General features: G+C 31.2%; 1 protein-coding gene across 1 annotated transcript; it reads left to right on the top strand.

Moving 5' to 3' along the window:
• Positions 1 to 10480: 10480 nt before the first annotated feature.
• On the top strand, positions 10481 to 11179 carry LOC111035699. Its single transcript, XM_022317422.1, has one exon. The coding sequence runs from the start codon at positions 10481 to 10483 to the stop codon at positions 11177 to 11179; it is 699 nt and encodes a 232-aa protein (XP_022173114.1).
• Positions 11180 to 12085: the final 906 nt, after the last annotated feature.

The following is a 12085-nucleotide window of genomic DNA, read 5'->3' as shown; positions in this document are numbered from 1 at the left end:
ATTATAAATAACTCATTACTTCGAAACAACAACTATTATAATTAAACCCCAGATATGTTCACGCCAAATTGTACTTATTCGTTGTACAAAATATATACTATACATTTTAATATCTATATACAACGGAGATAATAAAATGTTTACAATATGACTTTTTGTTCTAAACATTATCATACATATATATTTTTCTTAAAAAAAATACCAATTTCTCTTTTCTTTGAATTTAGTTATGTTTTATATAAGTGCTATAAAAAATTATTGTAAAAACAATGTGATATGTGAATTATTGTAATATATTATACTAGCTGCCCGGACTTCCTCCGGAAGAAATTATTTTTTTATAATTTAATTTAAAAACATAAGACTATTTTTTGGCTATACAAATAGTACAACGATTATAAAATTTAAAAAAAAAAAAAGAAACAGACATCGTTATCGATGAATATATGAAAATAATTGGTATTTAGTTAATTATTATTATTATTATTATGAGGGTTCAAAACCGGTTTCCTTCGTCTCCAAAATCAAGTTAGATTCTTATATATATAGATTATTGAATTGGGAATGATTTAAGCATGAAAATTGTTTTGTATAATTACCCCATCTCCACGTGAAAAATTGGTACATTTAAAGCCTATTTTATCATTTATCTAGGTACGAGAGGAACTATAATTATCACCACAGACCAAAAATTATTTACTATTTAAATAAGTTGAATTGAGTAAATCGATAGTTGATAAATTATTGAGTTAATAGGCAGAGGTACTATTGGAAACAAAAAATAGTAAAACAATTGACTGATGACTATTTACCGTGATTTGAGCAAATATCTGTTCGACATTAAGAGTATCAACATGTAGCATAGGGTTCATGTACATTCATAAAAAATGAATAAAGTATGGATCATTCTGTACATTGGAAATAGAAAGCTTATAAATTCCTATGTTGCCCGTGTTAGATAAAGAGAGTCAACTTATAATTTGAATTCTCTCAACGTTGATATTTTTACAAAAATAACTCAGATAAAATGATACAAAATATGTATTTAGTACCTAAAGGTTATAATGAATACTGTGTATAAACTGCAATGACAGTATAATTAACATTGATTTATTTGCATAGAACATTTTGATAAGGACTTATACATTTATTTAGATGATTTTTAGTAATTGAATTTGCAACAAAATATTACGATATTCCTACGAAAGCATTCAGTTTTGTAATTTCATTAATTAAAACACCTAAGATATATTATTTTATTTTAATTGTATTGTTATAGGTTGCAAGACTTTTTTTTATGTACACCACAGTTTAACATATACATTTATCAAGTACCTATTCAAATAAATGGTAATAAATATTATGTGAAACAAAAAAAAATTGTTTCAAACATAATTCATAATATCATGAACACGTATCTGTACTCAAGTCGTTTCTACTAATATGGTTTTATAATTATTGCAAATTTCATTATTGTTACGTTCCACCGAATTTCAGTTAGGTAGTAGGTAGGTAATCGAAAGTATGTAAAGGCTGACAAATGGAAAAAATGGAAATTTAGTACAATTTCTGACATAATGTAAGTCGTGACATGAATCCAAAATTAGTTTCACACCATCTCTTCCGGTATGTACCTACGTGTTTTTTCGACACTCCAAATGACTAATGCACCAATAATGTCGAATAATTGTTTTACCATTGGAGGTTTCCAGAAACGTTTCATTATTCTGTATTATAATATACTATTATTCTCAACCACAAACTTTACAATACAGTAAAAAATAAAGTTGTATTTAGGTAAAATAATCAGATATTTATATGCGTTGGATTAAAATTTTATCGGCGTTCACTCGACGTGTAGACATAACAATAACTACTGTAGCAGGTCTTACACTTATTCATTACAATTACGATTTTCAGTACCTACGTGTCTATAACAACTCTACGACGTTGTCGATATTTAATGTAAGCAAAAAATAAAATTAAAATAAAAAAATATTAGTAGGTAGTTTGAAAAATCTTTATAACAATATTTTGAATCTAGAGAGAAGATGATGAATTTACTCTGTTTAGCGTTATCCACACAGAGTTTCTGAAAAACTAGAAAAGTTTCGAACGCATAAAGATATTTTGTTTTAAAACATTTATAAACTACGATTTATTGACTAAAATGATATACAGCTATAAACCTTGACAAAATACATAGGTATTATCACAGTTCTGTTATTATCCTAGTACTACTTCTGATTGCTTGATTTTTGTCCATGTTATAATATATATATTATGCATATATGCATGGATATGATTGATCGCCAATAATAGAAGTGGAGCATTGCGATTTAAGTGAATATAGTAAAAAAAAGGTAGTGGAATGCGAATTAAAAAACTATGATGACACCTATCTATTTTGTCATGCTATAAGCTAGATTAAAATATCCGTTGACCACTAACATTCGGTCATAAGTTCATAACGATAGTGTTAAAACTTAGTGTCTGTAGCAATCATTGATTTTTTCTGACGACTGTAATAGGCAATTAAAAAAATAATAATGAAAAAAACAAATTTGTAACTCATTTATAAGAACACAAGAGTCGGTGAGCTTGAAGCTAATTCACGAGGATGCAAAAAAGACGATAATTTGATTTCAAGGAAATGTTGTTTTTTCATACTGCAGGTCCATTGCAAATCTCTATAACACAAGCCATTCAAACCTTAATTTATTACGATCTGCAATAAAAATATATCAGTCGCACACATACTAATAAATTCGCATTAGACGTACTTCGTACAAATACTTCGTTATGTGTTTTACCTCAATTAAAGTTATTTTATCGTGCAATAGTGCGGACTTTGCGGTACCTCCGTAGATGTCGCAATATACGGACATTTATGCGATGTCGCATATTATGGTGCTACCTAACCGGTGCAAAAAATTGGTTTGTTTAAGTGTTGTACCGAACGTTATGTTTGCTTCAAGTATTCACGGATAACATCTTAACGATTCCTTACTTTATGTAGCAAGCATTTTTTTTTTTTTAATCAATCTAAAATCAAGTCATTTCGATACATTTTAAGATATATTTACGTATTTTATCGTTTGGTGGCTAGTTTTATTAATATTATATAGACGTTTTGATTCCATGTGGCCACACCACATCATCAAATATATCAACGTATAACATTGTAATACACAGTGTGATACGATTGGTAAGAAGATTGTAATACATTTGTAAAAATGTGATATAAATCCATACCTAAATTCGTCGAAATACGTGAACAGTAAACACTAAAAAAAAACGTCATCATTTTTTCTCCTGTTATACAATAATAAACAGTAAAATACAACCGATTTAAATAACGTGAGACTTATACAGCAACACAATAGAATTAATATTTTTTGTTCGTTTAGGTTTTGTTCTAAATGTCGTCGTAAATTCAACAGACTTTTATTTTGGTCGTTTTCCAATAGTTTTTCAGGGAAAATTAAAAAAAATATATCTATTGGGAAATTCTAAAAAAATACGTTTTTAAAAGTACCATATGCGTCCAATTTTCAATCGGTAGAAAAAAATATGATATGAAACTTTAAGAGTAGGTACTCCAAAACGTGTTCTCAGAGAAAAAAAACATTGTTGTAGAGACTCACCAAACAGAATCCATAACAAGTTTTTCGTTGATCACAAATTTAAACTATAAACCAAGGTCCAGGCATACTCTCCTTCCAATTTTTCACGCCAAACACGTAAAGCAAATGTCTTAAACCAATTTTCAAAAACGAAATTACATTTTTAATGTTGGGATTTGGGAATCAATAAATAGCTTCATAAATACAAAATATATATTTATTAAATTGATTTATTGTATATGTACAACAATTATAGAATATTTTAATACTTATACAATCGTTATTTGTTAAGGCTTTTATTCAAAATAGAGACTTGTTAACATTGCATAAAGTCCAAGGCATACAGAAAGCATAATATTTAATTCAAAATGATGATTTTCTGAAATCGAGTAAACAAAAAAAAAAAACATTTTTTGCACTATTATCAATGTCACACAACACGAGTTTTTAAAAAAATTACCAATTATATTATATTTTATATGTACTGAGTGGATTATAGAGTATGAGCTTATTTTGTGTGTCTAACGTAAGGAGCCGTGATAATTTCAATTTTCAAACTTGAGGATAGTTTTTTTTTGCAAAACATATCTAATTGGTACATTTCTGGGGAGTTGAAATTAAACAATTCTCTATGCTTTTTAAAATAACCGGAACAACTATTTATAACTAATTGTTTTTGTAAGCATTCAAAGTTCACATTTTGACAAAATTCGTTAAAATCTCAAAAACTTAAAATTAATTTTAAGTTGAAAGTGCACACTTTTTAATTTCAGTATCTAGGTCTTGAACAATTTGATGTGAAATTGTTCATAAAGTGTTCTTACTGAAATAAAAGAAAACTTTAGAGTGAAACCACACTGCTTTCTTGTAAGCGTTTGAAGTTCAGATTTTTATTCTTGAAAACTTCAATTTTCCAATATTATTTAAATTATCAATTATAATATAGTATGACATTATCAAGATATTTAGAATATTAATATTATATTATTGGAAATACATTATAATGCATGCGATATTTTTGGAAAAAATGATTTCAAATCTCAGTACTACTAATAGAAAAATAAATGATTAATAAAGATAAAAAAAAAAAATACATAAAATATTCTTAAAAAGACAGTGGCATACGTTTTTGACTCAGAAACATTTTTTTTACCTACACATGCCATGGTTTATTATTAAATTCAATTATACACATCAATTACAGTGACCTACTCATTCACATAGTACGCTTAAAATCTGCTATACAGCAGATCGACTTTTTAAAAATTTTTTCTTTCATTCGTATTTTATTATGTCCACTCTTGAAACTCACTCGAATAAAAAAATTAAATGTCTAATTTATGCTCAATACTCTGTACGAATTACTTTTTAAAGATGATATTTACCGTTTACCATGGAAAGATTATACTCGATACCTATTGAAATAACGTTATCGTATTTTGTAAATTTATTGTTACGGATATTGTATGGTGTATTGAACGATTCTATTGACATAATAAAATAATTTTATTTTGCCATAAAATCTAAACAAATACAACCATAAATATTATTTTCAGTATAATAATATCATTTTGTCGGCGAAATCACAATAAATTTCTGAATGTGATCATTGTCAACTTATAAAACGGTTCGTGCTGAGATTATTATTATATTCATGAAGTTAATACTAAAATAATGAAATAAATCGTCAATGAATTATAGAGATTTCCTTCCATCATAAAACTGTTATCAGGCATTAAATTCCAGCACACTATAACAATATATTATTATTATTTTACTTCTAAAATATTTTTAAGGTATAAATACTGATATTCAGTTGACTGTAATCAACTTCGAGAGTCATAAAATGGTTCTTGGAATATCCAACAATCAGATAAAATTAATGGCTGAAATTAAATTATTGTATTCAAATTTTTTTTTCTTCACTATAAAATAAAAATACATTTTATAAATTTACGGGCGTCTAACAAATTACAGGTTGTAAATATTGGAGGTAAGAATTCGTTTTAGCATGACCTAAAAATTAAATCATGATGAAAAGATAAAATAAAAGATATAATTATTATACTGTACCTATAGTAGTCACTTTACTGAGATTTCAAAACGGTAACATAAAATATTATTTTAATAAAAACTCAATATTGTTATGTACGCAATATACTTGAATTCTGTGAAAAAAAAAACCATAAAATTACCATCGAACCGAATACGGTGCAGAAAGTAACACATTTAAACTGGTCATAGTTGATATACGTCAAATTAAAATATAACAAAGTGGATATGAATTAAATGCACTAACGGTATTATAGCGCGTAGGTTAGGTTAGGTATGCGGTGCCGTCATTTCAGATTTATTTCCAGACGAGTCCAACATTTTGACCGACTCTTTTTTACAAATAATAAATATTTATGTTTCCCATGGTTTTTGATTTTATGACATGAAAGGTATAATCTTCCCGGTTAGGGAAGTCATTCCCTGTCGTCATTTGGTATTTTTCAACAGTATTGACCATATTGTTTTAAATATTTATAAAACAAAAATCTGTGCACAGAAATAACATAAAATATGTATACCTATGATACAAAAACAGTCAATATATTATAACTGAAAACTATAGAATTGTTTCTTTTTTTTTACAAATAAGAAAAATATTAAATTATACAAATGATATTTTTATTGAAACTTAATATTTTCTTTTGGGGAGACGCTGGCAGACAAACCTCAGCGCTCGGCCCAGCAAGTCTTTAAAAATCAAAAGGTGGAAAATTCCATCTTGGTCTCCCTTTTATCGCCCCTCCAAACAAAGTCACCGCTTTTATACTATACAATATTATCTAATATTGGCTTCATTTTTGACATTTTGACATTCGGAAGTCCCTGTATGTAACAGTTATAGGAATATAATATTTTGTTTAGTTTTTGCGAGTAAAAACAATAACGGTTCTGTTTTCAACGTCAAAAACACTACACTGTCCCTGGCTGTTCACTTTTTGCTCGTCCGCAACGCGTTGTTTAACATCGATAATGAAGAAAATACGGAACTTGTGTTTTCTTATAGACTATGAACGATTCCCGGCACGTTGTTTCATCTGGAGGTTATATTTTTTAGTGTAGTCAGGGAATGATTTCTCTGCTGATTATTTTATACGACCTTTCAAAACTGAAAGATTACGCACGACCCATTTCATTTTTAGGCCAATGAAAAAGAAAACAGGAAATAAGTGTGCACACTTCGCTCCACCGAGGGAAAAAAATACACTGATTATGGTAATTTTTGGCTTTTCGTCGTGTGCCGTTGGAATACTTTTTTTTTTATAACAGTCTCCTTCCGTTTTGCACATAAATTCTCAAAATCAACAATTTTTCTTTTAGCCGTTTTACATTTTATACTTTATATTTATTTTTTTTCAAACGGTTAAATTTCCAAACGACCGGTTGAATAATTCTTAGCGTTCTTATACATATTTACCCATCGCAAGCCGTCGAAGAGTAATGCGCATAAGTCACATCGCCATCACTATACACGGCCACCGATGCATATAAAGTCGATTTCTCGGCAGCGGTAAAAATTCACACGGCTGTGCATATTAATATAATATGAGTGCCTACCTATCTGCGGCAACAGAGAGACGACTACCCGATGCACATGGTATAATATCATGACGACATAGTGTTGCACTTTGCAAATATTTTATGCAAACGTACAAATAAACCGGATCTATACGGTGTATAAAAGTGTTGAGGAGGGGGGGCTGGTGGTACCTAAGCATTTTTAATGGAGGGCTCTATCAGATGTAATTTAGGAAAAGATTTAAATTCAACTGCCTAACCTAGCCGCGTGATTAACAGTAAACCATTACACACAGTTCTCGGGAAAGTTATCCGCGTGAGTACTATTAACTCACCCGCCATAATAAATCACACAGTCGACGTAATCGTTTGACCCGGACCCGACGCGACCGCGCTGTATCACACTATATATGCTGATATAATACGATATCCGCCGGCTTTCTAGAAAGCATCAAATCCTCCAAGGCGCGCACCGTGTGATTTTCGCCTGCATGTTTTTCTGTGCCGTCAGCAAACATTATGACGTTACTACCCGCGTGTATTATTGCGCTTGTAAAATGTCCAAATATTGATAGTTCAAAACAGAGTTTCGTTTTGGAAATGCTTTGAAAAAACAAAAAATAGGTAATCGGTAAAACCCTGTGTACGGTTGCAGCTCCACCGGTCGTTTTTTAAATCTTAACCGCTTTTGTGAAAACCAAGCTCCACTTTTACTTGTTTTTCAAACGCAATGATTTATTATTGTTTTAAAATTTAAATACACCCTTCTCGGTGGTTTATCCTGTTCCCGTATCTCTCTTTTTTATACTGGAGATGGCCAACTGAAAATGACTCAAGTGCCATTTTTCAAAACTTAAAATGTTTGTGCCATATTAAAACACTATTTTTTTTTAAGTGTATCATCGCGTTTATCGTTAAAAACTAATTAACCATTCTCGTAATATTTGTACATAAATATAATAAACTGAACGTTTTTCAACATTTAAATTAATATAGTACCTACCTATAAAAATCGATTATTAATAAATTGTCAACTTATAGGCACACGATGTACCTAATATAAAATAACAAAAAGAAACTAACAAAAAAAAACTTAAGTGTTATTTGAAAGTAAGGCATTTACTATGAAATAAGTACCTAATGCAAATAATTTAATTTAATTTAAAAACTTTATAAAATAATAGGCAAATTAATATTGTCATTAATATAATATAACTAAAACAAACAAATGGTTTGTGAATTCAGTTTAAAATAATTAAGAAGTCTGTAACCGTTTAAGAATCATAACCAAATTCAACTCTTAGTTTTTGTTTTGTTTTTTTTTTTTGATTTATTTCTCACATGCGCTATTTATATTTTTACCTAAAAATATTCAAAAGAAATCTAAAAAAAAAGTGTGAACCACACTGTATGCTATTTATAGTTTGGAATATCTGAAAAAAAGTGTGTAAACGTCATTGCACACATCGTAGAATACGTCAATAGTCGTCGATCGTCACCCGCAGAGATCGTATATTTTACTCTATATTCCAAACACTTTGGCGGAACGTATAATGCGAGTCGTGCAGTTAAGTACACATTGAATCGTAGATAAGCGTTTTTTTTTTTTTCAGAAACGCATGAAAATACGATTTATATTGGCGTTCATATAAAGTACATAAGCATTTGCTCGAAAAGAAATTTGTTTTTTTCGTAGTCGTTGAAATTCTTTTGTGTGTAAATATAATATGAACGTATATCATGAGAATATCGATCTAATTAAATGCACCACTTGAGTAGAAATAAACGTATTTATCCTCATTTTTTTTTTTGCGAATGCTTAATTAGATTTGACTATACTATAATAAAGTAAACTAATGTGTTTTCAGTATTAACGTTCTACATACCTGTTTAATTACTACGTCTTCTTAGTTGAAATACTATCAATGATACAATTATTGCTGAATACTGTTTTCGAAGAAGTGTGATAGCGAGGTACCACAATCCGTAATTATAAATACCGAATTTGAGAAATAATAGTAAAATATCTAGGTAATAAATACTATCATTATTTTTGATTCTCCAGTGAATTGTCATATTTAAAAAAGTGAACCCTTTAGAATTGTGTGTTGTATGCAATGATTTATCATTAAATTAAATTATAACACTAACATTACAGTGACTAACCCAATCACGTAGAAAACTCGACACCTACAACTATACATCAGGGCTGAGACGTGATTTATATTATCGTGGTTGGTAATAAATTATTTTATTATAGTAAAAAAAAAAAAAAATGATTTTAAAAGTCTGTACTTCTTTTAAAATGTTCTTACTGTATAGTTTGAATAAATTTAACTTTAAAGTTCATGTTCGATATGCTCGGCGACTATCTTGGGTACCTGCGATGTACCCAGATAAGCACTCGTCAGTAGTAATACGGACGGCGTAGCGAACATATAGCGCTCTCCGCGCAACGTCATAATATAATAATATGTAATGTACTTATTAGTTATTAATTAAAGATTTAAAGCGAACCAGTATATTAAAGTTCAAAGACGTTCATTGATTCAAATCACATGTTTTCATTGCACGTAACATGGTCCTTCGACACCGCATATAAAGCAAAACGTTGTTTTAGTTATGTTTTATTAAAACACGTGTTCGTACTACGTCGAAGTCGTTAGTTATTACTCAAAACCGAATTATAGTTTCTCGTATAGTACCATAGTTTTCTCGCGTATTTTTCGAAATTTCGAGTACGTGAACGCGAAGTCAGTGCGTGACGAATTTCAAATCTTTCTCGTGTATTTTCGACAATTTACTAGATTCGAATACACGAACGCGAACGTTAAATTCAAGTCTGCATATGGACTACCATTTTGTTTAATGTTCATACAAGTTCCACCCTGAGGTTACAAGTTGTGGACACATCAAACATTCAAGCAGCAAATAGTCAAGCCTTCAGCTCAGGTAAGAGAATTTGCCAATATTTCTATATTTATTCCCCTACGTTATTTCCTATATATCGTCTTCGTACTAAAACACGTAGAATAGTAAAGGTCGCAAAAATAGAAGTTGGGCATTTCTAAGTCGAGGCCACTACGACCAGCGATAGATAAGACAGATCCGTGTTGTTATAATTTAGTGCACAGTCGCTATCGTTATATCTGCCTAATCATAACGCACAAACGTTAGATACGAAACGCACAACATATAGTTATAATCGTAACATTGGCTATTGTCCACCTGTAGGTTCATAGTATTAGTAGTATTATTTAATACTTATCTACAGCGCAAGAATAATGTCCGATTTAAATGCTCTTATCGCGCAACGGGGCCAGATTAAAGCCCAATTAACGCGTTTCGCCACATACCTACGAACTAATGGCGGTGACAACGTGGACTTCGAACAGATCAAAGTCAGAACAGAAAAAGCGAAGCAAACTTGGGAAGAGTTCCGGTGCGTGCAACTGCAGATAGAGGAAGAGGATAGCGCCAATGGAGACAACGAAAAGTATCGAGATGAATTTGAAAATTTATATTTTGAAAACATGGCGAAATCTGAAAAGATCTTCAAAAGGGCGGATAGTATCAATACAAACGCGAGTTCGAGCAATGTAGGTGGCAACGCACATATATGTATTAAGAACGATAACACTGAAAGTATTAACCCGAACGTTAATTCAATTGTAAAATTAGCCCCGCTGGAGATCCCGCAGTTTTCCGGGGCATATACCGAATGGGCGGCGTATTACGATATTTTCTCGGCACTAGTTCATAACAATGATAAAATAAGTGACATACAAAAATTCTTTTACTTACGGTCGTCACTATCTGGAGACGCGGAAAGTGTTATAAAGTGTCTACAAACCACGGCCGACAATTATAATGCGGCGTGGAACAGTTTGATACAGCGATACGATAACAAAAAGGTTTTAATACAAGTACACACGCAAGCTATTTTTGACTTGGAACCGATAAAGAAGGAATCCTCCTCATAACTACGTAAATTAGTTGACGCATTATCAGGTCATATGAAGGCATTAGAATCATTAGGGGAGAGGCCAAGCCAATGGGGAGCGTTGTTAATGCATTTGGTCGTATCCAAGCTGGACGCAAAGACAATGAGGGAGTGGGAAATCTCCTCCTCAACAACAGAAGTTTCTAGTATTTCAAACCTTACGAATTTTCTACAATCTAGATTCCGCGTTTTAGAGGCGGTAGAGACGTCTCAACAAATCAATTCGCTTCAAGAAAATAATCGCATGGCAACTTGTACGATCAAAATGAAGCGATCTAGCGCATTCGCCGCTACCAGCGAAATTAAATGTTATTTTTGTAAGCAAGCTCACACTATTTATCGTTGTCCGTCGTTCTTAGGATTAACGATCGGTGATCGAATAAAACGAATAACCGAGCTCAAGCTATGCAAAATATGCTTAAGATCACATGAAGGGGAAAAGTGTCAATCGAGGCGCTGTACAATATGTGCGCGCCCGCATAATGGATTATTACATTTATCGCGTTCCGAGAAGCCAGTCAAACAAACCGCGTCGCACACTAATGAGGTTATTGACCGCGACGACGGGAAGGAAGGCGAAAATAGCAATACTACAGCCGTATCAGTTAGTGCGTACGCTTACCGTAAAAACAATAATAGTCAAATTTTATTATCGACTGCTACCGTAATTGTTTACAATGTTGATCGCAAACCAATACAGTGTCGCGTACTATTGGACAGCGGTTCACAGCATAATTTTATAACAGAAGCTCTAGCACAGCATTTACGATTAAAACGCACGAGAACGTCCTGTGCTGTAGTAGGTATTAACGAATCGTCACATACCGCGTCGCATATAGTAAACACAACTATTAAATCACGCGTCACAGATTATTTGTCAAATTTG

The sequence above is a fragment of the Myzus persicae genome, unplaced genomic scaffold (genome assembly GCF_001856785.1).
Source record: "Myzus persicae strain clone G006 unplaced genomic scaffold, MPER_G0061.0, whole genome shotgun sequence".
NCBI lineage: Eukaryota > Metazoa > Arthropoda > Insecta > Hemiptera > Aphididae > Myzus > Myzus persicae.
This window is presented reverse-complemented; position numbering and strand designations above follow the sequence as displayed.

Coding starts and splice junctions, on each gene's coding strand:
- LOC111035699 (XM_022317422.1), top strand. CDS start 10,481: ATGTCCGATTTAAATGCTCTTATCGCGCAACGGGGCCAGATTAAAGCC.